Source organism: Astatotilapia calliptera, chromosome 16 (assembly GCF_964374335.1).
Source record: "Astatotilapia calliptera chromosome 16, fAstCal68.1, whole genome shotgun sequence".
Classification (NCBI taxonomy): Eukaryota; Metazoa; Chordata; class Actinopteri; order Cichliformes; family Cichlidae; genus Astatotilapia; species Astatotilapia calliptera.
The window spans coordinates 16,279,492-16,304,776 of record NC_137437.1 but is presented as its reverse complement, the minus strand read 5'-3'; the positions used below and the strand labels follow the sequence as shown (position 1 = coordinate 16,304,776).

Genomic DNA, 25,285 nt, shown 5'->3' with positions numbered 1-25,285 from the left:
AAACTAAAAACTACTTCCAAAAACATTCAGCTTTGATATTAATGAGTTTTTTGGGTTCATTGAGAACATGGTTGTTGTCCAATAATAACATTATTCCTCAAAAATACAACTTGCCTAATAATTCTGCACTCCCTGTAATATTCAATATTTAGTATTTACTGTTATATTCACATAGATGATGTTTATTATATTGCTCTTTTTTTTTTGCTTGTTTTCTCTTTATTCTTTCTCAACCGGTGATCCAGGTGATTGATATGTATTTTTTTTGTCTGTTTGTTTTGTTTTTTGCCCTTTATCACTGTTTTTCTTTCCCTCTTTCTTTTTTCTCTTTTCTTTCCCCCAGTCATGTCTGTCCCATGTGTAGCAAGTGAAAATAATATAAAATAAATAATAAAAGCAAAAAAAAAGGAAAAATATCCCCATAGTTTAAATTTTTAATGTTCAGGCTAGCCAACACCAGGAGATGTCGGGGAAACCACAATCATTATATTGCAGAAACATCCCACGGGACTCGTTAACACCTTGGATTCGCTGTGTCTCCACTCTTCCACCAGAATTTAATTTCTAAAATTTGATTTCTAAAAAGAAAAGCAAAATGTGATTTCATCTGAAAAGAGGACTTTGGATCACTGAGGAACAGTCCAGGTAAGACGCTTTCTGATGTCTGTGGTTCAGGACTGACTTAATATTAGGAATGAGACATTTGTAGCTTCTTTCCTAAAGATGTGTTTGTGTGTCGTGGCTCTTGATACAATGACATCATCCTCAGTCAGTTCTTGAATAAACTTGTGCACCTTTTCCCTTCCAGTATTCTGTTTATGTTTTGATGGATGATGGAAAAAAAAACATCTGGGTAACTGTGGAGTCAACAACATGATTGTGGCTGATTGTACTGAAGATGCAAAGTATTCATACTGTTTAAATTGTATTTCACTCAAACTGAAATAGATATACTAATAATCTGAATATTTTGTTTTGTTTTTTCATAAGCTATGAGGCATATTCATGAAAATTTAAATGTCAAGTTCAGGAATCATCTAACTGAAGACCTTCAAAGGTCATAAATATGCCAGACTAGGATGTGTGATTCTCTGCATGCTTCCACATCTTTCCTTTTCCCAAAGAAAACCAGTGGACCATTGAGCTGTAGGACTATTAACCAGATGTCAAACAAAGAGCTAAACATCATAGCATGCCCTTATTGGCTCTTATAAAAAAAATTTTTTCCCATATTTAAAATGCAGTGTTGCAAAAACAGTCCTGGAACCAGAATTTGTCTGCTGCACATCCTTTCTTTGGAACAACCTAGTAAGTGATACTGAACACAAAACGAAGCTGAGGATTGTTAAGGCATAAAATTCAAAACAAGAATACATTAAATATTCAAGGTTTTCCTCAGATTACTCAATTAAACATAAGGTTTAAATGTTTTGCAAATCACTGCATTCAGTGGGGGTTTTTTAAGTTGTGGAAGGAAGTTTTTTTGCTTCAAGGACAATTTGTATTTTAGGAAAATATTTAGTACTGACTTATCGAGTTCTCCTGTGAATCATTTGCCCTCTTAACTTTCTCTCTTTACTTGTCCTCGGGCCCTTTTGCAGACTGCTTCCTCACACTGACGCACACAGGAGCACATCCTTCGCACTAGACATATTTAATCAGTGTTTGCAAATTCAGACACAGATGCACTGCATGTACAGAGTACATCCTTATTGGGAAAGGTGCGACATAAATATTAGGTGAAAGGTCTTCCAGTTCATACAGTAAAAAGACTTTTTTTTTTTACAAAGTAGTAAGACAATTATTCTGCTTTGAAAATAATAATAATAATAGAACAAATAAAATACAGACAAGACACAGGAATCAGTATGACTGTAATGCACTGTGTGATTAGCACCATGACTGACATCCAAACTTTGACACACACACACAAACAAACAGACATGCTCGCGCACACAGGATACAGGGCAGATTTGGTTCAGGTAGGAACGTGTGACATGTGGATGGAAACGGGAGATCCGAGTCTTTTCTGCTGTGACGAAGGAGGGAAAGCTCAAAGATGGCTGACAGTCCATGGAAGTGTACTGGGCGTTTTATGACTGGCAGGTCTGGCCCGCCTCCTGCTGTACCAGCATCTCGTCTTTGCGGAGGGGGAAAGTGTCGATGGTGGTGAATAATTCAGCCGCTGTGATTGGAAACGGGTAGCGTTGTTTGTCTATGCCCTGCTTGTCTACCAGCACCATTTGGAAAGACCTTTGAGGAATCTGGAGCAGTAACCTAAGAAATGCATTCAGTTCAATGAGCAGGAGCGAGCAAAAGTCACACATGCTGAAGTTAACAGAGGTGGGTGTGTTTGCATGTTAGTACCTGAGCTGCAGGGCCAGTCCTGGAGAAAGCAGGTTGTGTCGAATCCGGCCGACTTGTGCCGGGTAAGTCCCGACCAGCTCGATTACTGTCACATGTCTCAAGTCCAGGCCACACTGAGCTTGCTGTTCTCACAGGACACAGACACACAGATCCATCAGTTTTATGTTTTTGATTACGTTCAGCGCCACTCGAAAACAATGCTGTCTCTGTGCATGTGTTTTCCACATGTACGTATGACTACACTGTTTTAGACTGTGACTAATTTGGAGCCAATCTTGGCTCTGTTTCAAGTTAAGAGCTTGATCTGGAATCTCAAATCTGCAGCACACTAGAGAAAGCAGAACTGGGAGACATCGTGTGTCCAACAAGTATACACACTGGATTTTTGTTCATAAAGAGAGGGGGAAATTTTAATCCAGTGGAAACCCCACTCCTGTCCTTATTGCATGAACAGGAATTCAAACAATCTGGCAGGCTGTTGATGTTGGTCAGCAGGTTAAAGTTAACAAAAATAGATTTTAAATGAGACATTTTTCACACCAATAACTGAAAAAAACAATGTGCCTACAGTGCTGTGCAAAAGTCTTGAGCCACCTCTTAGGTCCAACAATTTATTTAAATGTCCGGGCTTCTTGAAGGACTCCCAAAGCTTTTCTTTGGATGTTTTGTGCCTCTTGTTCCGTTTTCTGTCAAGATGATCCCACACTGCTTCGGTAATCTTGAGATCCGGGCTCTGGGGAGGCCAATCCATGTCTGATAATGTTCTATTGTGTGGTTTTTTTCTATCCAGGTATGATTTTATTGCATTAGCAGGGTTCACTGCCATGCTGAAAAATGAAGCTATTGGCAATCAGACTCTTTCCAGATGGTACCCCTAACTACATGGTGGATTAAAATCTGAAAGCACTTTTTCTGCATTCCTATTTGTCCTTACTTCTCTTTGCTCTTTTCTCAGACGGCTCATTTTTTCTGGTTTTGATTAAGTAATATTGTAGAGTCCTTACCTTCCAATATAATACTCCATGAGGTGACTGCTGCTGTGAATTGGCACTTTGTAAGTAAAACCTAACTGAATAACTGTTGCAAGCATATTAATAAACAATTTATTGTAATATTGATATTTCGACTCATCCATTTATATAAACGCACGAATGCTACAGGATCCCTGCGTACGTGGGTTATACATCTGTGAATGTACAGGGGGATTTTTGTCAGTGTTTCGAATGATGTTCAGGTGATAGAGAACTTGTACAGCACTGCAGTTTGCTACTTATTTAGTATTAATATACTAAGGTAAGTATTAGAACAGTGTCTACACATGTGCTTATCTTGCTATTAAAATGTGAAACTATCTGAGCTAATTATTAGCCCTTTATTTATCCAGGTAAAAAATCTAATTGAGATTAAAATTCTCATTTCCAAGAGACGCCTGACATCATGGCTAATCTGCTATGTTATTATGAAAGCATACAGTTTAGTACATTTACGCTAATTTACAGCTACACTGACACTCCTTTTGCTTTTTAAGCTGTGAAGTTGTGGCACACAACACAGATAGATTTGGACAGACTTCACTGAGCCCTGAGGGGAAAATCTCTCCACAGTTTGCATAAAAACTCATTTCAAGTTAGATCTGCCTACTCCACACAGCCCAAACTTTCTGACAGTTCCTTTGTCTGCTACTGCAGCAAGATGATTTTTAAAGTGTTTGCAGTGAATAAATAACCATACTGATGGGTCAGTTGTGTAATTGTGTAAAATTATCACCATTTTCCCAAATAAGGTGAAAATGAACTGTTTTTTCCTTCACTTTCAAACTAACTGTAGAAATTCCTGATAACCAGTCGACAGACTGCAGGACCGATCAGTCATCTTGTTCACAAACTGACACCGGTTTATCTTTCAGCTGATATCCGAGTCACTTTGAAAGGTCAGGCATTTAAAAACAGCTCTGACTTAATGCTGTCTGATGATGTGGGAAAGCATCCACCCCAGAATAGCCTTATCAGAGCCAGTGTCACTATCATTTATTCACTGCCGTGACATTTCGTGTTCATCACCACAACACCCTCTCTCCTATTTATTTATGTCACCACTTTTACCCACTTAGGTGGCAAATCGGGCGAAAAAACCCCCCACAAACACACTGAGGCTGTCTTTGTGTGCATCATCACAGAGGACCCAAGACGCTCCGGCGTTGACTTCCACCCCTCCATCTCAGTCGACTCACATTCAGCTCATTAACTGAGAGTCGTGCCTCACCTGCAAGTTAGTCATCTGGAAGCGGTAATTATGATTGGCAGCCGTTGGCGCGGAGATAACGAGGAGCCTTCGCTTCTCATAGAACTGGTCCAGCAGCGCAGCAGCCGTACGCACTCCCACGTTGATGTTCATGGCTGTGACGACATTGAACGGACAATTTAAAGTGATGAGACAAGGCGTGACACACACGCTACAAAGAAAAGGGTGCTATTACAACACATTATTTCTGTGAGATGTTTCATCATTGATTGTTTTTGGCTGCTCAGGTGATAAAATCAAATTAATGGCTCACGGTCTTTGACCCTTGTTTTCGATTATAATCCTTACCTTTTAACGGTCCTTTGTGTTTCTGGAGGGTTTTCCTCGTTTTCTGTGCCTCCTATGTTTCCTCTTTCTGCTTTTCATCGTTTGTCTGTGTGTTTGTTTCTGAAAGTCAGTTCCTCCTGTGGCTGTCTCGCCTTTGTTCCTTTCCCTGCCTTCATTATTGTCTTGACTGAGTCCATCCCTGCCTTATCCCTCTCCCTGGTGTGAGCATTTAGTCTGTGTCCTCTGACCCACAGTCCTAACCCTGTTGTTGTCCCATCACCCTCATGTTTTTTAGTCGCTCTTGATTTCTCCAGCTGGCTCACTGCTTTCTTTTAGTCTCTTTGCGATTGGATTTTATTTCTGTATTGATTCTCGTGCCACAATGCGCATCACTTTTTACGTTTGGTAAACAATAAAAGCACTTTTTATATTTATTCTGCGTTCCAGTCTGTCTCTGTAGGTCCAACTTATGAGTTTCATTGGAAATGTGACAGAACCGAGTCGAACACATGACTTTTGTTATTCAACTGTTGCACTTTTTCTGTCTTCTTGAACATTTAATGGAGGACCGTCCAGTATTGATCTGTCCAATCGATCGGTAAGAGGCGCCATATTGTCCTCATTTTGGATTCTCATATAAAACCAGAAAAGGTTACAGGAACTATATGAAAAAAGAAAATGCACTCCAATATCTCTGCATTAAGCAGGATCCCTCTGAGTTTCTGTAGTCAAAAAATGACCTCCACCTCTGTTTTGATTACATTCAATGGTGAAGAAACCCACTTACATAAATATCAGGCCATATAATATTTAACAGGACAGAATTTCGATTTTAAAACGTCATATTGGGCTAATAAGTAAGCAGATTTTGTAAATGAATGCAAACTAAATTCTCTAAAGTCCTTGAGCTCTCTATTGAGTAATGTCCAAGGCTCATGGTTTCAGTTTCTGTGATCATTCACCTTTTCAGACTTCAGGATTCCCTCTCATACTGCAATATTTCTACAATTAATTTAATCATCAGCAATTTCAGCTACTTGTAAAAACTCCCAGCAGGTTACAGGACAACAAAGTGTCTCTCTTACTGACTTGTTGCACGAGCAAGCTTTTTCCTCTGAAGATTTCATCCCAAAAAGCAAAACTAAACAGTGAAAATGAGGCTTTTAGGGAAGCTAGATAAAAGCTAGTGGTATATATATTTTTTAATTGCCAATTTAAATTGTATTTTATTATTTTAAGTTGTATCATATCGACAAAAAAACTGATCTATCAGAAGTTTGTCTTTGTCTTTAAAGTCACTGTATATTGAACCTTCTCTTTAATGAAGTAGAGATTCGCTGCATTTCAGCCAGATGGGGGAAAAAAACTGCCAGACAAAGCAGCCAAAATGACGGCAAGACACAAAAACATTTTGACAGCCAAACCATATGAAAAACAGACAAACTGAGTAGAAAAAAAAACCACCTAATGAAAACCACTGCATATGATTCAAATGGTTGGAAGTGAAGCGTTTATACTCACAAAAACATAAAGAGACATAAAACAGAAACCCACTGGAGAAGATGTGAGCAGTGAGATGAAAACTACTTGCATGTGTGTTGGTTGTTACTACAGATTTTGTCTTTTTAATAAATCCTGAAGTACACAATGTCTACTTATAAATACAGGCTAAGCACATGACACAGTGATGGTAAAACGAGTAAGAAAGGTCTATGTCTATGTTTATCCTTCCATTTCTGAATGACTTAAACTAATACAATTATTAAATGAAGATTGTCATGTCTGTACGAGAACAGCTTGTATGGCTTGAACAGGATGCAGTACTTACGTGCACAGGTTGTGTCTGAGCCCGACCAGGTGAGTCCATACTGACACACTCTGGCAGCGCTGCCCCGTAGCTCGGAGCCGCCGGTGCAGGTGAATTCACAGGTGGCTCCGTAGTTGTCTTTGTCACTGTCACACTTCATGTAACCGTTGTCCGGAGGAAAGAGAGGGCTGCAGCGACGCACTGTTCACAAAAAGAGACGGTAAGATTCTGGAGAATTAGCTTTTTACAAGCCTGATTAACTCTTGCCTAATAGATATTTGCCATATTAGTCTGTATCATATGTTCAGACTTGGCTTATGCATAAACCGTTGTGCTAAAGGGGAAAATAAAAGCTGGAGTTGCATTCAGGTAACTGCCACAGTACTGTGCAAAGGTCTTGAGCTGCCCCTAGTTTCTATTTTGCTTCCAAGCAGCCAGTCTTGTCATTTTTTTAAAAAGGGATCTTTGGAGATTACATTTTCAGAAAAACGAATCATTCAAGCATAAATAAGGTACCTTACTCAAGGAATGAACCAGTGTTTAGTCCCCTCATAATAAATTGTATCTTTAGCCACTTTGATATGGCTATTTTATCACCACCAAGGTTTTTAGCAGAACCTCTGGCATATCTAGACATGAAAAAAAAATCTGAGGAAACTAGACAAGAAGAATAAGCAGTCCTAAAAAATGCTATCTACAGCAGATAGACATTATGGGCATTAAAATTCAAGCAAAGATCTGAAACAGAACCAGAGAGATGGATGTATGTAGGTGGATATATACTGTATTTCCATATATTTTTGCACATGTTTATTTTTGCAATAAATCACTGCACTTATTTTGCATTATACTGCAAGACTTTTGCACACATATTCTGTATGTACCGTACATCTGTTCTGTCTTGATCTAACACGTTTAACACGCATCCTAGCAAATATTGCATTGCATAATGTTAGTCTACCAATTAAATATATATTTCTATAATCTTTGGAGACTTCTTGGAGATAACCCCCTGAAAAAGTGTGTGACCAAAAACCCTGTTCCAGACAAACGATCAAAATCTTATCCTCTGCTTTTAGAGGCTCACCTCGCACTCTGACAGTGAAGCGGCAGGACCCTTTGTTCCCAGCCCGATCAAACACAGTGTAAGACATTTTATGGAGCCCCTCTGGGAAGTTGGATTTTGAGGGCTTTCCTTTAAGGATAACACTGGGGGGGGGGGGGGGGGGGGGGGGGGGGGGGAACAAAAAACACATTCTCAGTTTTAATCTTTCAACTTGCTCTTGGGGGCTTAACAAGGAAGCAGAAAAGCAACTGACTCTGTGAGGATGCCGTCTGCAGTGTCAACACCCTCTGGTGTGTCCCAAGTCACCCTCGCTGTCAGCTTTCCAGGTTCTGCCCACTTATCCTTCACATTTGGACACTTGATTTTTGGAGGATCAATATCTACAGGAAATTAAAAAAACAAACAAAAAAACTTGTCAAATCTTGTCATCACTGTAACTCTTGCAACATAAAGTTATACGGTGCATCCTCCTAAACCAAATCTAGCCTAGATGAAAGACATGCTTGAAGTACATGAAAGCCATCTAAAAAATCTTTTAAAGCAATACAAAAAGTAGGATGACTGCAGAGACAAAGATGAATCTTGTGAGGAAAGTGTCCTCACAGATTCAGGTGATGACACTGTCACTGGCTTTAGTTCTGTGACACTATGACACTATGTACAGGTCACAAAGCTGAAAGCCATTTTTAGTTCAGATTGGCGCAAAGAAATGAAACACATTACACACTGGTGACGGTCAAAGTCTGCGTATGTGTCTCTGAGTATAACACACAGAGTTCTAACTTCGCCAAACACTGTATCAGGACAAATAGTAATAGAGATGTATAAGTGAGAGCTGGAGCTGACGGTGTGCCTCTGGCAGCTAATTACTTGTTAGCAGCTTAGAGGCTTCAGTCCTCTGTGGGAGATCAAACTGTACACAAAAGAACAACAACAACAATGCAAACAGTCTTACCAACACAGCTGGGCACTCCTGCACTCCACACCGCGTTGTAGCGGCACGTTGCCGTCTTCTGGCCCTTCAGAGTGAATCCGGGTGAGCAGAAGAACTCACAGCGAGAGTTGAAGTAAGAGCCGTCTGAGCACTTGTAGCCACCATTAATGGGCATATCCAGCTTAGGACAACGGATCTCTGAAAGCAGGGTGAGCTCATTGTCATTGTGGTGCTTGCATGAGGGTTTCATTGCAACAGATGCATTTAAATACTTATACACACACACACACTCATGTCTCAGGAGGTGGCAAAGCCTTCAGCTGCCAGACTCCTCTCCTATGGAACGAGCTCCCAGATCAGACTCAGGATGTAGACGCTCTTTCCACAGTTAATGTTTGGTTTGAAACTTTGCTTCTGCTGCAGGTTTTTGATCCACAAACTTCTTTTGAGTCTGGTTCTCCTGGTTAATGTCTTCCTGTTAAAAAAGGGAGTTTTTTCTCCTAACTGTCACTCACATTGTAGCATCTTTACCTTACAGTGTTGAGTACACTGAACTTGTGAATTGGACCAGTATAAATTAAACTGAACCGAGTTGCTGACGTTTGCATGCATATGCAAATTCCTAAGGAGACAAGTGGCACACAAAAGTATAAAAAAAAAAATCCAACAAACTACATCCCCTAAAGAAGACTGTGATATGTGGTTCAAAGCATATAAAATTTCTACTTCTAGAATCAGGAATGAGCTCTAATCACGCAGGAATCACTTTGACGTGATGCTTTAATGTGCAGCTACAAGCTATCTGGCTGCACTCAGAAACAAAATCTCTCTAGAACAGTCAGTACGGTCTCATTTGCTAAATTTGGGCCGTCCACAAAGCGTGCCTGTGGTCATTTTGGATGACGGCTCTGTTAATAAGATTTGAAGGCTTATAGACAGCTTTGGTTTCTGCAGTTTTTCTGCTGATTGGCAGCTCTGTGGAAGGTTCTGGCTCCAAACAGCGGCATCTCTGGGTTCCCAGTTTGATGATATCCCACCTCCCTTCATCCATTTTGATAAGCATGGCTATAATGCGTGTGTTGAATACATGCATGCATTTAAACAGTGAGAAACACAATGTGTGCGCATGTTCAAGTGGACTTTCTCACCTCGGCAGGCGTAGTTAGAGGACCAGTGTTTGCTCGCCATGCACACCACCTCTGAGCTCTGAGCTTCATATCCCTGCTTGCAGCGGATTTTACACCGTGTCCCCATCACGTTCCTGTAGTGCTCTCCTCTGGGTGTGCGACAGCTCACGTCACCATGTTTAATTTTAATGGGTGCGCACCACGGGGTTCCTAAAAAACAGCAGAACGAGGCACTGACCTTTTCTTCATCGTTTTATCTCATGTCTTTATGGTGTGGCCTTGAGTGACAGACGCTCAGTAACAAGCACTTACCTGTGATCATAGAAGCTTAGAGAGAGACTTCCACTGCCAGAGTGAAAGAACAAAAACCCACCCATCACCTTGAGTACAGGCAGATACAGTGGATTTCTTATTACCTTTTCAGTGACTTCCATTATCCAACAGTCTCATGAGGCAAAGGAGATAGTCTCACTCGAGTAAAAGACTGATAATAATGTGTGTAGAGAGCACTTAAGTTTTTGTGTGTGCGCGTGGTTTCAGAGCGTGAAAGGCACCACACCAAATACAGTCTTTATTAAGAATGCAGCTCTTTTTTATCCTTATCCTTAACTGATTTAGGAATCAAAGTTTATGGTACCCTGGATCCATTATCATCTTTCCCTGATTAGGACTGTTCCTGATGCTGATAAGGATGACCAGGGAAAGTTAAAGTCTCGAAAAATAGTGCCTTAATTAAAGGAAGAGTTTGACTTTCTTGGAGATCTTAGACAAGACAGTTAAGAAGTCTATTTCAGGTTTTCATATGGAGCTACAGTACTGTGCAAAAGTCTTGAGCCAACTATTATTTCTTTGTATTATGTTTCAAAAGCAGTCTTGAGCAATTTGTCTTTGAACACTGGCTGCTTTTTCACTCATTTTCAGTCCAGTCCTTATACCTGACCATTTCAGATGTATGTTTTTTGTTTGTTTGTTTGTTTGTTTTGTTAAGCCACTTAAGACTGACCTATAAATTATTCAAACATACAAAGGGCACCAAAAGCAAGGAATGAACCGGTGCTGTGTCTACACATAACAGACAACTTAGCAAAACCATTTTTTTGTTTCTTTAGGCACTTTGTTAATAGCAGCCTGTCATAAAAACACATAATTTGTTTCCATTTCTTTGGTTGAATTGACAAGAAATGCCAAAGATAGCACATCTTGACAGGCATAAAATAGTAATTTTGTCCCAAGAACGTGACTCACAAAGAGCTATTAGCTGAAAACTTGGCATATTTCTAGGCACTGTGTGCAGTGTGTCCTTAAAGACAGTAAGGACCCAGTGCACATGGTGTGAAGGAAAAAATAAGGAAGTGGCAAAACAATCTACAGCAGATGAACTGTATCTGAAAGTCATGTCCTGAAGAACTAGGAGAAAATACAGCAAAAACCTGTGGGAAAAACATCAGGTAAGTGAGTCGTGACTGGTCCTTTGGGCCAAAGTTGAATCATCATCAAAATGTACAGAGGAGGTCAGGAGAGAGGTACAGCAGTGAATGTCTACATCTGTAAAACTATGGCGTTATTTTTGTGCCACTATTCTGAGCGCACGTAAAAATAAATTGCAGGTACAAGTGTTGCATTTTGAGGAGAAATTTATTATTGAGCAAAGAAAAGCTAAATTTGAGTGAACAAAATTCATTGCTGCGTGCAAAAAATGTATTTCAGTGTTTGCTATTATCCATACACACGCACACAATAGCAGCCCCTGTCGCTCAGTTTTTGCACTTGCGCTCGCTCGCAATGTGTTGCTCGCGCTCTCAACATTTCGGAGCAGCATTTTGGCAGTCGTGTTGGAGATCGTGTCTGTCTTATTTATCAGTCATGTATTGGCCTCCCCAATACATGACTGGACCTCAATGGCAGTGTGGGATTATCTAGACTGAAAACAGAACAAAAGGCAGCCAACATCCAAATAAGAGCTTTGAATGTCCTTCAAGAAGAAAGTATATCTAAGTGATTTCAGGCTGTGCTGAAGAATAAAGGTGGTCGTACCAAATATCGATTTTTAAACTTGTTTGAATTGTACAAACTCAGCTTTTGCCTCATATATTTTCCATGTATGTTTACATATGTTTCAATCATTCATTACATCCATTTTCCATTTTTCTAGCAAAGTATAAGGAATTGAGGAATTACTACTACAAGACTTTTTGCACAGTGCTGCACTTTCAGTGACTCCGCATAAGCTAAACTCTGCAGACTGAATTCAGTGTTCACTTCTGATAGATTCGTTTATTAAAGAGACTGAATCAATCTTCTAATCTTCTCAACAAACTTAAAGTAAGAAAGAAAGTATTTCTTTAAAAAAAAAAAATCAAACTATTCCTTTGAGATCTTTGCTTGAAATTGCACATTTCAACTCGCTTCCTCACAGAGTGGATAGCTGCCCATCTCTGTGATGCTTGTGTAAAATTTCTTGAATGTTGCCAAATTTAAGGGGCCACAAGGTTCTTATTCCAATACAGGAAAATCAAAATCTGCAGTTTATTTCCTGCTGGCTCTAGTTGAACATTGAGCCTGCAGACCACCACAAACACACAGAGGAGAATACACACAAGCTCAGGCTTACTTCCAGGTGGAGTCAAAATGAGTTTTCATTACACAGCAAACCACCCTTGCTCCTTCTCTCTGTGCTGGTGTGTGTGTTGGCAAAACTTCCACAGCCAACGAGTAAGAGAAAATATTATATCTGAGCTTTTACACGAGGGGAGAGTGCGGTTTGGCCGGGATGATAATGTTCCGTGTCTAACTGACCCTAGATTTAAAATGGGAAGCTACTTTGACGTAACAGTGTCAGTTTACAAAACTGGCTGAATGAGCTGGTGTTGAATTAATGGAGGAACTGAAATGAGTTCAGCTATTTTTGTTCAAGCTAAACAATTTTTTAGTATTTTATCGAAAATTTTATCCTGTGAAATTCTTGCCTCAATTTAAACTTGGGTGTATACACTATCTGACCACTTCATTAGGTACACATTGCTGTGTATTCGGCCTTCAGAATTACTTTAATTCTTCATGGCAGAGATTCAACAAGGTGCTGGAGACATTCCTCAGAGATTTTGATCCATATTGACATGATAGCCTCACACATGCATGATGAGAATCTCCCATTCTACCACATCCCAAAGCTGCTCTTTTGGTTTGTGGAGGCCATTTGAGTAGTAGTTACGCCACCAACAGTAGCATGAACCACTGATACATTACAGGATGGATCCATGCTTCCGTGTGGCTTACACCATCTGAATGTTACAACAGAAATTGAGACTCATCAGACCAGGCAACATTTTTTCAATCCGCTTCCTGTTTTCTGAGAGGAATGGCATCTTCTGCTGCTGTAGCCCAGCTGCTCTTATGCATGCCTTATTTATAATGAGTGGTTTCCATTTTTGCCCAGGAAACTGAATATTTTCTCTTTTTTCGATCACTCTCTGTAAACCCTAGAGATGGTTGTCTAGAGAAAAGCCCAGTAGATCATCAGTTTCTGAAATCTTCAACAATACCCAACAACCACGCTACATTTAAAGTCACTTAAATCCCTTTTCTTCCCCATTCAGATGCTCAGTTTGAACTTCAGGGGGTCATGTTTACCATGTTTAGATTCACTGAGTTCCACCCATATGATTGCATTATTGCACAGCTGAATAGGTGTATCTAACAAAGTGGCTGGTGAGTGTACTTTCTTAACTATAGTGCATTAATTGTCTACTTCTAATGTAAAAACGTCTTGAATTCAAATGCGAGTTAAGTTTAAACTGATCCTGTATGTCTGCGTGCATGCTGTGGCAGTGACAAACCAAGTGTCGTTACCTCTATAGGTATGAGAATACCAGTCCTCGTCGTCTCCGTAGGCGTACCGTCCTGACCCTGGGGGTAAAAGAAAGCAAGAAAAAAGCAACTAATACAATGAAGAGCTACGTTTATGTTGGGCAATGTTTGAAAGCTTTGTCCTGAGCTGACCTGCAGGGCTTTTATCCGCCCTGCAAAACAGCACCAAGAACAGCCTAAAAGTATTGCTCAACTTCATCTAATCCAGATACCACGGGTGGGAGTAATCAGAATCCACTGGACAGAACACATGCAAGAAGAATAAGTAAGTCCCAAAAGATCTCTGTTTTCCAGTTGGCTTGGAAAAACGAATCTTTTTAACACAGGGATACACTCTGTGATCCTCATTTGAAACGTTTTGCTACAAAACAGCTCCTAAACATATACCCACCATAGCCATCGATATTGTGTCATCTTTAGCAGTGACACATTACTGAGAAAACATGAAAAAAAAAGCTGAAATGTGACACATCATTGAGAGGCACTCACAGCCAATCTGTGAGGAGCCAGGGGGATTCATCTAGGAAAGAGGATGAAGGGATAGGGAAGATAGAGCAGGCCTGGAGCTAATAAAGCTGAGAGGAAATGAGTAAGGATGGGGTTAAAGAAGCAGGAATAAAACTGGCTCAGAGACGTTATGAAGCCCGGCGTGAATGTGTTCTCTGTTCAGGGTCCACAAAGGAGGAGTGTTCAGACCTCCTTCAGCACCGTATATCGGCCACATGTCAGTCAATGAGCCCAAGATAAAAATCACCAGTAGCTACCACTCCTTCTTCCTCAGCGTGGTTTTTCTGTCAGTCTAACAAATGCTGTCTGGGCGAAAATGCTGCAAGTCATATAGCACACAGTTACACACATGCACACACACAACAAGCTTTGAGGTTTCAGCATTCAGATCACACAGCATCGACTGCACAGAGCAAACCCACATACTGAGTGAGTCAGATTTAGCTGTCTAATGGGAAAACTTAAGTGTCTGCTTCTTAATGGGGCGAGGGAGGGAGGAAAGAAAGTTATGGAAAACCAATTACAGGTGTGTCTGTGTGTCTCTGTGTGTGTGTTTCAGCATTATAGTGAACACTAGTTAGAACCACATACACCGTCAAAGTTATCAGCTCTGAAGGAATTTGCAGCAACTGCAAACAAACAGGATGTGATCATTTACACTGTGATGCAACTGGCACTCATAACCCTATTTTTGTGCTTTTTATGGGTAGACTTAAAGATACGTTCATTTATAGAGAATTTGAAGGACTTGTGCATTTGTTAACGTTATCTAACTGATTAGAACCTCGCTGTTTACTAGATTACTAGTTCAGTTTGCAAGACATGCAAAAAACGTGTTTTTACGACTATCAGTTAAAATGTAATTGCTGTGAATCAAAAGGTAGGAAAAGCAGTGCATTTGACACCGTTGCTAGAGCTGTGTTTACAAAAAGAAATAAAAATCATCACTGGATCCTTTTTCACTTTTACTGTGGAGTAATGTACCAAGATGGAGCAGTTACAGTGAGAAATTGCTTGCACTTTGCATAACAAGAAATCTGCTAATTAAATATTGGGGAAAAAGCAATTATTCACAGACTTATTTATTAAAACAGGTTGTTTTTTCACCAGTTACTAGAAAAGTAGCTGCCTAAGGGGTGCCAGGAGAAAGCCTCTTCTCTAAAAAGAACATGGCAGCACAGCTTAGTTTTGTAAAGCTGCACAAAGAAAAAGACTTCTGGAACAGTGTCAGCTGGACTGTTAAGACCAAAGTTAAGATGTTTGGCCTTAATCCACTGAGCCACATTTAGTGGATCCATCCACGCGTTTGTGTTGTTTATGCCAAACTCTGATCCATGCAGAGCTGAGTGATTCCCTTTGGGTTTCCTAACACACATAAACAGGCTTTAATACAATAATCTTACTCATCTTTAACACCTTTTTTAAAAAATTGAGTTCCCATTCCTTCTGCAGTTTTAACATTAGTGAGCTAATTTATTCAGTCACCCTTTATCTTCCTGAGTTTTACTTCATTTAATCCATTTTGTTCTAAATTGTGTTTTTTGGTAACTGCAGTGTGAGAGTTTCAAAGCTTGTGACATAAATAAAGTGCATTCTATCGTATTCTATAAAAATGTGATCACTGTTTTACAGCCACTCATTTTTCACTGGCTGCATGTTATCAGAATGGGTCACATGATCACTGAAGTTGTTGTAATAACACAGTTTGCCTTACTAAAACCACAGACAATATAAAAGATAGATGTAGCTTCATAGTCGGAAAAGTGAAGCCACGAAGTGCCTTAAATTTGCATTCTTTATGTGGCCACCAGGGGGCAGTGCTTGTGGCTGCAAAAATGCTCCCTGTCCTATTGAACTGTGTGAACTTTTCTGCTGAGTTTATGGACCCAGTTGCTAATTTTGGTTCATACTGAATTAAAAAATAAAGTCTCCTTTCTAAATCTTGGTCATTCTATATTTTAGAAATGAGGATAATCTTGGGTATGTTCATTGGCTAATGATATGTGATTGGCAAGGTGTTAGCAAGTGAGCATGCAGTTTCACAGTCATCCCGTCTCTGGACACAGGAGGGTAATGAGACACAGGTGAAACCAATAAGGACACAAGTGAAAGAAAAGCTAAAGACAAATGTGTATCTGAACTTTTACAGGAAATACCAGGAAAGGCTGGGAAACTTAAAACAAATGGATAAAATAACCTAAATAACTAAGAGGATGAAAATAAGTTAAAAGCTTCACAATAATCCAAAAACAACTAACAAATCATAAAAACAATGAGACCATGACAAGTCATGCACATCACTACTTTTCATAAGCTTAAGGTAAAAAAAAAACCATTTGCCTCACTGTGTAACTTATAACTCCTTATCATTCACAACTAAAACAGCCAACATGTGTAATAAAGATCAATAAAACAAACAGAAATGCTCCTCTCAGTATAAAAAAACGCTTTATGTAACACTTTTGTAGCTTGGTGTTACCCAAGAGTGTGTTATGGTGTTTCTCATTCACCCATTCAGAAACACTCACACACCAAGGTGGTCACCTGCCACCAGGAGCGACCTTGGTTTAGGAACAGCCTCAGTCTAAGGACACCTCACCAAAAGCTGCATCTTTCAGCTATATTGGCTAAAAGAATAATAATTTTCTTTAAAATGGGATCAGATACAAAATCCATGATGAATGATAATCTCACCACCAGGAGAGATACAACAGCCATAAATCTTAGTCGAGCCGATCAATAGCCTCTCCCCAAACTCAATTATTAATCTCTGTATAATTAAATAAGATGAAACGCTGTTGTGCCACACTGGCCTGCAGGGAACAAATAGTTAACCCTTCCCACTCTCTAAAAATGCTTAGCACACATGTAACTTATTCATCCACTTTGTTTACACGTTGCAGAAACCAATTTGGGTCTTGGCTCTGTAATAAACAAAAGCAACTAAACAAAAGCATTGGAGCTCAGATATTCATCTTCAAAGAACAAATAACTTTTTCTTATATTGTTTACTTTTGGAGTAGACATCTTTTTTTATCTTTAGACAAACAAGCAGCCATGAAGGACGGAGGGCACACAAGGATGCTCAGAGCAGCGTGAACTCTCCCATCACTGATGTCTCCATCTGCAGCTCTCAACAGCTGCTGATACCTTTCTCACCCATAGGTGGGACAGATTTGATTGGATCACAGCAGCTACGCAGCTGGAATAAATGGACTGGGTCTGGTTTGTGCTTGTTGATGAGAGAGCTCCACATTCAAAGGATTTCAAAACAGGGATTGAGCGATCTGAGACTTTCCTTCATTTATATTTAACGAATCTGTCAACGCGATGAGGAGGGGATCGGCAGCCAGCATCATCTTCCTGTCCATCTCTCTTACTTCAAAGGAGTTGTCAGTGTTAACAGTGCAGGAACGGCAGGAGCTTGCCTTCCTGAGAAACCTCTGGGAGTGAATATGCTTTAAATTACAGAGCCTGATTCTCCAATTAGCTGTTCTCTGCAGGCCTGTAATACAAACCGTCATTATGTGGAAGAAGCTCTTTTCCGGTAAATGTGGAATCGTGGCTGCAGGCTACCAGAGGGGAAGAATAATAAATAAAATGCGCTGTCATTTCTGTAGAACTCAATTCAAAACGCCACGATTACAAACTTACATAATTCCCTTTTTTCTGCACTAATGACTTGTGTCTCACTTACACTCACGTCTGCTTTGCTTTTCTCATTACATCAGCAGTTTCTGACCCTGAGGAGCAAACTGCTCCGGGTTTCATCTCCATTACCTTACATAGAGGTACAGTGTTACACCCTACAACCCACCACAGCGAGTGAAAACCTATTAAGGAAAGTAAACTCGCCTAAGTGCTCTCAACTGATGACGCCTTGATGCATCTGGTTTGTGTGTCTCGTGTAAAAGCAAATACTTATATCCAGTAAAACCTCTGTAGGTACTAGCCAAGCAGGATGAAGCACTTCATCACCTGAGAGATACAAAATAACTACAAGCTGTTGGCAGCTGAGGTGTTTGACTCATTCAGTTAGTGTTCACCAGGTTCACTGCTAGAAACCAATCATTCCACACCGGGTCTTTATTTAGCATCTGTTTGTCCATTCGTAAAGCAGAGACAATCAATATTTCTGCATCAACAATGGGTCGGATGGACCCCAGGAAGGATAGTGAACACTAAGGGGGGATGTGGGGAACACTGCAGTTTCTCCTGTTTTAGTGTTTCAGTTCACTCAACATTTTCAGAGGAAGGCAACAATTTTTAGAGAAACATTTGATCAGCACCACACAGACACATGCCATTCAAATGGATGTATGCATCATGTATCTTCAGGATTCACAGTCCAAAATAATCTGCATTTATCTTAAAGTAACCATTGTTGCAGCCCTTCATTTCATCCACCTTCTCAGACAAGCTGTTGTCCCTCATAAACAGCAGAGCGATAGACCCATACATCGATATCCGGTGATTTAAAAATATAACAGAGTGATATTTAGACACACGAAACAGATTTCTCTAAAATTTCTCAAACATGTGTTTCTCTCGTCACTTCTTTACTCTTGATTTTAGGTTATTGGTTGTTATAAATGCTGATACCATTATACCGACAAACAGCTAATACTGGCTCATATATCAGTCCAGCCAGTATTGCTCGGACTCTAATAACCACCAGGCTTGGATATCAGTTTAGTGGGAGAACTGTGTTCCTGAGATGACCTCATGAAAAGTTCGTGAGAGTTTGCAGACAAGACGGCATCTTCAGGGCAAACTATACTGACCACTGCGATCTGCTAGCAACGAAAGCAATCAAAAAGAGGTTTTTGTTGCAGCATCCTCTTTGCAACCAATTTCACAGCCAAGAACCACTCAGGCACACTTCACCTTAGCGACTGGAGGTAGCCAAGGGCCCGTCTCACACTGAACTTATTGAGTTCACTCTATTAATCCTTACAAATATGGTTTTAGTACATCATGGCCACAAGTGAATAATGAAGACTTCATTGAACATTTTGTAAATCCTCCTGCTGCTTTCTCTTTGAGCCACATGCAAACGCCTCTAATAACACTTCAGTCTAAAACTAGCTACCCATTAACCAGAAAGGCATTTGGAAAGTGCATCCTTCACCAAGGTCAATATCCCTGTATTGCAATGAAGAACGTGAACCAGATCCACCCTCAACTCAAATATTGTGGATCCAGGATGGGAAATTTAAGAAAATTCTAAAAAGCTCTAGCACTGACTGAGGAATTACTAGAGAGTTCTTGGTCTGGTCCTTGTGCATTGCTTTGTAATTATGCAGGTTGCGTTCAAGCAGACTTCCTCAATGATGGTACTTGCTGGCATTTCCTCAAACTACTCCCTTCATGAGGTGTATGACCCACATCAGTAAAACATACCCTCATGGAAAATGTGATCTGGCTGTGATTGAGTGACTACATGGCCGTACAGTAAGCCCCCCCCCCCACACACACACACACAAAAAAGAGCCCAAAAGGAGCAAAAGCAACTGCACATCTCTAGATTTGACTCTGGTGCACTGCCAAACAACCCTGGCCATGCCTAACTAATAAAAGGCTTACTAACCAAAAGAAAAAAACACAAACAGAGCCCAGTAAAATAAACTCCTCATAATAGATGCAGGCGCATACACAAGAACAGACCAAAGTCCTGACTGTCGGCTCAATGAGCAGTTTTTAGTGTGTCAGTATGAATCTGCTCCACAGCTTGTGTTCATGTTTCAGCCTGTATGATCATACAGCAGCGGTGAGCCACTCTCAAACCATCTACAGGCACACAGCCACTGCAACTGGCTGCACAAGCTGGGACACACACACACACACACAACACTTCATCCGGACGTACGCTTAGAAGTCGTTTCAGCTTCTCGCTGGAGGCTACAGGCTTTATGTTTCTGGATCTTGCACATCAACGGTGATTAGTTGCATTATGGAGTGACTGCTGTGTTGGACAACGTCTTGTTTCATTCATCCAAAGAAAAGCAGTTATTTTCCACGAAGGAACAGTGATAGAAAAGTTAACAGGGGCAGTAAACTCTTTGGAACTATATGTATTTGGAATTCAACATTAGAACAGAAACTCTTTAGTGTTAAGTAGTGTAAATAATTCCAAACACCCAAAGCCAAAATATGTGAAGGCCCTTTGTTTATTTTAATTCAAAGCTCTTAGTTATTGGGGTCTTTTCAGCCTCTTAGCGCGGTATCAAAGATTAAGAGGTGGAGGCATGAAGAAGCGAAAATTAAACTTTGAACGCAGATCAGCTGCGGGCCTGTGATTAGTGCCACCGACCGAGCTGTGCGCACAGAAACGTCCCCCACATGCACACTGCACTCCCCCCGCTCACCACCCCCTCCACGTAAACACAGCCGCGGTTCACCAAACACCAGCAGCAGGGAGGACGAGAAACCTCAAACTCAGTTCAACTTACAGTCATCTCTAAGCCCAAAGCGCATAATTTAACTACACTTACCCTTCCACCAAGCCACTGGCACCGCCAGAGTCTGTCCATGTGGACTCTCTCTCAAGATAAGCTGCTCTACCATTTGATATTTCTTCTTTTCAGCACGGTTAAAAACGTCCGGAAGATGAATGAGAGGCTGTAAGTTGCTGTTTACCTTCATACCCGGAGCAGAAGCAGAGCTGGACAAACAGGAGCAGCAGCGGCCACATGTCCATGTCGGGACGCGGGACGGACGTTCCTCAACATGTGAAGGGGAGCCTGCAGGAAAGCTTCAGTGCATTCCTTCTTTCTAAAGGCCCGCCTCTTGCTCCAGAAACAAGGGAGGATTCTCTCCACACAGCCTGGCCCGACCACCGGCATGAGGGAGCCAGACAGGGAGGACAGTGCCAGGCTCAAGGCTAAACTGTGACCCAAGTGCATCAAATCAGCCCATTTTATTTTTATTCCTTTAACTTGTTTATTTACTGATATACTTTGTGTATTTTACTCAAGTGACTACTGTGCATATATTTATTTTATCTATCTTTAAAATACACGAAAAACTATCAGTTGTATAGATAGCTAAGTTTATTTGGCCCCTTAACGACATTTGATTGGAGCATTTTCCCTACACCAACATGGATACAACACATGCACATTTCATTGTGTGTTGCTCATATTTAGCTGATGGCTTGAGGAGCAAAATAAAGTTATAAAGTGGTGGATAGGTTTTATTTTGAGACTGAAGTCTCAAAGTCACAATATTTTGGTTTACCTGCAAATGTTCTGTCATCATGTTTGCCTCTCCACGTTTTGGTGCCCCTTGTAAGGTGTGAGGATTGGTCCAAATACCGATGGTATTGGATCAACACTAGCACGATACTTGATTTTGATCCTCTAAGTTCACTATGAATTAATATATATTATTTTACTTATTTATTTTTTAAATAGTTTTATAGCTCATCTGCAACCCAGGTCTCTACAAAAAAGAAAGCATAAATTTGCAGTATCCCACCCCACCACTTTATTGGTGAAATAAGATTTAATGTCACCCCTGCACATTTCACACTTTTACAGCTTCGCTGCATCTCAGAAAAGTAAGTAAATGAGTACAGTTTTGTGCTATGTGCTATGCAGCACATCTCAAGACAAATATCACAAAGTGCTTCACAACAAAATACTAAAAACATGGAGTCCAAAAAAGTTACCTGCAAGCAACATTTTCAGCTCCTTTTTAAAAGAGACCACAGAACTCGGCTCAGTGGGAGAGAGTTTCAGAGTGTGTTGCAATAGCACTTTGTACAGAGTTTCAACATCTTTAACAGATTTTAGATTTCAGCCTAGTTTAAAATCAGATGGACACTTTTCAAAAGTGACAAGTATCAGCCAGTTGTACAACCAGTTTGTAATTCCAGTGAATCTTTTTAAAGTTTTTCCAGAAAAAATCATAAATCTTCAGAAAACTCAGAGCCTTTCTTGCCTTTTTTTAGCAAGTTGATTTAAAATGAAGATAAAAGTAGCCTCGCAGCAGTGTTTTTCACACACATCATCAAACAAGCTTTTATTAGAGTGTGAGTTCTTTAATCTATCACATTTAATGTGAGAAATGGAAGGGGGCTTTTATGCACACTTGGGTATATTTAATTTTATTTTACAAACATGTCCAAACTTCAAAATAATGAGGTCAGTAATCTCTGTGAGCCAAGAGTTCAGGCTTCAGACTGGCCAAACGCGTTTTGTTTTGTTTTGTTTTTCACTTTTAACTCTGTGTGACGTCAGTGAGAGCGGATATCCCTAATATGGTCATCTCAAGCATACACGCCTGACTGTGAGCACACAATCCCCACCTACCTGCTGTTTGCAAGGGGTAACCAATCAGAAGCAACTTGCCTTAAAGAGAGAGGGAAATAAGCTAAAATAGCTTCTTTAAGACAGTGGATGGTAGTAGTATTAGACATAAAATTATAATTTTGAGCTGTGAATCACAGAGCAACCTTAGAGTCCAAGAATTAAAAAAAAAAAATCAGAGATATGGCACTTTATTTTTTGTCCTGTCTCCTTCTGCTCTCTTTTCTTTCCCCTCCTCTTACCACCAACCAATCGCAGCAGATGGCTGCCCCTCCCTGAGCTTGGTTCATTATGAGGTTTCTTCCTGTTAAAAAGGAATTTTTCCTTCCCACTGTTGCTATGTGCTTGAGTCGTGTGATTGTTAGGGGTTCTTTCTAATATTGTAGGATTTATCTTACTATATAAAGCACCTTCAGGGAAATGTTGTTGTAATTAAGTCCAATATAAGTAAAACTGAATTGAATTATTAGGTGCTATTAAGCCTCCAAATGCCTTTTCTATCACTGATCTAAAACTGCAAGTAGAAAATATTTATGGTTAACTTACAGAGTGAACCACTGAATAGTATTTTATAAAATTAGATATAACTGGAGCCACAAAGCTTTTGTACTTATGACTCTGCAAACACATCATTTTAAAAGTCTACAATCAAGAGTTCATGAATGTAAATACAGAAGATCTTACAACAAGGTGCAGACAGCTGGTTACGCTAATGAATATGGGGCTAGATTAGACTTTGGCAGCAAGCATTTAAAGGCGCTTGCACAGTTCTGATGAACTTGTAGCAGAATGATGAGCAGAGACAAGTATGGAGGAGGAGAGAGACTGCTCATCATCCAAAGCATCTGTCAAACACAGTGGAGGCAGTGTTATCGCATGGCTGCAAAGGCAACCCAGGAGTTTCTCAAGGCCAAGCAGAAAAGCAAGGAAGGTCAAGCAGAACATCTCAGTGGATTCTAGACTTTATTCAACTATTAAGAACAATGTGCATCATCCAAACACTTAACGAACCTAAATGTGACAGATATAAAATTACGCATGCACATACCGCACTGCTGACACTTTTATTTATGATCTTGTTTGCATGTAGAATAGTATAATATTTGGTACTCTTAGTTTAGCGAAGGCAGGACTTTTGATCTTTGTTTGTTTGCTTTAAGTTTATGTTCAAAGCATTGCATGTTTCACCAGAATATAAAATAATTCAGTAAAAGTAAAGGTAAAGTAAAATAAACATTAAAAGGTTGTAGTTAGTAAACCGTTACAAATTTTGTCTGAACTTCTGTATATTTGTAAAGTTGAGTGTTAATGAAATCATTTATGATTGGAAACGAGTATTGATGTGTATTGTTGTGGCCGTTTTCTCTGCTCTGTTCCCTTTTGGAAGCTGAAATATTCCCCCGCAGAGAGCTCTTGTTTCTTTCTCGTCCCCTTAATAAGTCACATCCATTCTGTCTTAACAGTTGAAAATAATATCACATAAACAATGGCTGCTTACAGCAACACAGCTCAGCACTTAGTAATGTTAGCCGTTCATTGTGTTTGTGATTCACAAGTCAAAATGTCTGCTGTGAACCAGCTCTGTTTACCTGATAGGGTTTAAATTATATTAACCTTTATGCTGAGCCGCTCTGCTCTTTCATCACCACTGGAGAGCTGCAGAAACAGTGCAACATGGAAACTTGGGCACAAGTTTGCTCCCTGTTTCAGTTTCCTAATGATGAACATTTTATAAGAAGTCGAGCTGAATCCAAGTTGTTTCCTAGCAACAATACTCTGATGAGATGTTCTATAGTAACCATCATGATCTGTCTTTAGTGTTTTGTCTCCTATAGCTGAAACAGAAGCTGTTTCTGTAGTATGTTTTTTGCAAGATCTGACTTGACGTTTACTTGACAGTCTTCTAGAGCTAATGATTGCTCTGTTTCATAACACGTGTACATGCACGCACTGCAGAAAAGCTGAGAGAGTACAGAGCTCCTGCAGGACTAATTGGTGTTTAATTTTCTGTCTAAGACAAGCATGAGGTTTGGATAGAAACCCTGTGTAGTGTGTAGTGCAGCAGAGCGAGTCCACACATGAAGGTGTCAAAACTCTCCTTGTCTCGACAGGGAACAGGAAAGAGGGGCGTGCAGTGAAACGACTGTGAGAGGATCTCCAGAGCAGTAATTATATGTGGGTTCAGGTGACCGTCTTGGCTTTGGTTGATTCGTTTAACACTTTGTTGTGCTGGTTACCACCAGTAATTTTGTCTTAGGACTGTCTCTGGATTTAGTCCGATGAGTTTAACTGTTGTTTACAGGCAAGAGCTGCTTTCTGATCCAGCTCAAGACAAGAATTGTGCCTAGTGTAAACACAAAGTAGTGTTGCAGGAATTTAGTCAACATCAAGGTAGCAAAGAATAACTGAACTTGAGCCATATGCTGAATGTAAAATTTGAATCAGTGAATTATTACAAATAAATAAGAAAGATTTCTACATAATTTTTATGCATCCTGATAAAATTTGGGCTTTTGATGATTTCTTTGAGCTGCAAGTTTAACCCCCAGGGTGCTTTAGGGGTTCGGTTTGTAGGGTTTGATTACGGGTTTTGAGAAAACATTTGGACTTGCTCCACTGACAAAAGGCAGGAGACTGGAGACCAATTAACGGGGTTCAGCTGACAGCAGGAGGGAACAGAGAGAGAACAGATTATTACTGATCGGGGCATGGAGGTGAAGACAATCTGGC

The 25,285-nt window shown here is 40.2% G+C and overlaps 1 protein-coding gene across 3 annotated transcripts; it reads right to left on the bottom strand.

Moving 5' to 3' along the window:
* Positions 1–1,638: 1,638 nt before the first annotated feature.
* On the bottom strand, positions 1,639–21,104 carry srpx (sushi-repeat containing protein X-linked). 3 transcript variants are annotated; one of them, XM_026145011.2, is made up of 10 exons: positions 20,883–21,104; positions 13,719–13,775; positions 9,891–10,079; positions 8,764–8,940; positions 8,062–8,188; positions 7,830–7,951; positions 6,764–6,943; positions 4,630–4,763; positions 2,368–2,489; positions 1,639–2,277 (listed from the first exon to the last, which is right to left on the bottom strand). In XM_026145011.2, the coding sequence occupies exons 1-10, from the start codon at positions 20,941–20,943 to the stop codon at positions 2,094–2,096; spliced, it is 1,353 nt and encodes a 450-aa protein (XP_026000796.2). In that variant the 5' UTR covers positions 20,944–21,104; the 3' UTR covers positions 1,639–2,093. The 3 variants fall into 3 exon arrangements, with proteins under 3 accessions (XP_026000796.2, XP_026000795.2, XP_080146487.1); XM_026145010.2 differs by lacking the exon at positions 20,883–21,104 and adding an exon at positions 20,738–20,825; XM_080290361.1 differs by lacking the exon at positions 13,719–13,775 and having other exon boundaries at positions 20,883–21,049.
* Between the last annotated feature and the right edge of the window lie 4,181 nt (positions 21,105–25,285).

What these genes read in the sequence shown, in the direction of transcription:
- srpx (XM_026145010.2), bottom strand. Translation starts at nt 20,810, where the DNA reads ATGGTAGAGCAGCTTATCTTGAGAGAGAGTCCACATGGACAGACTCTG. An exon ending in CTCTAACTACGCCTGCCGAG is followed by an intron (nt 8,941 to 9,890) that starts GTGAGAAAGTCC and finishes CCCTGCTTTCAG; the next exon opens with AGATCCGTTGTCCTAAGCTG. An exon ending in TCCAGATGACTAACTTGCAG is followed by an intron (nt 2,490 to 4,629) that starts GTGAGGCACGAC and finishes CTGTGAGAACAG; the next exon opens with CAAGCTCAGTGTGGCCTGGA.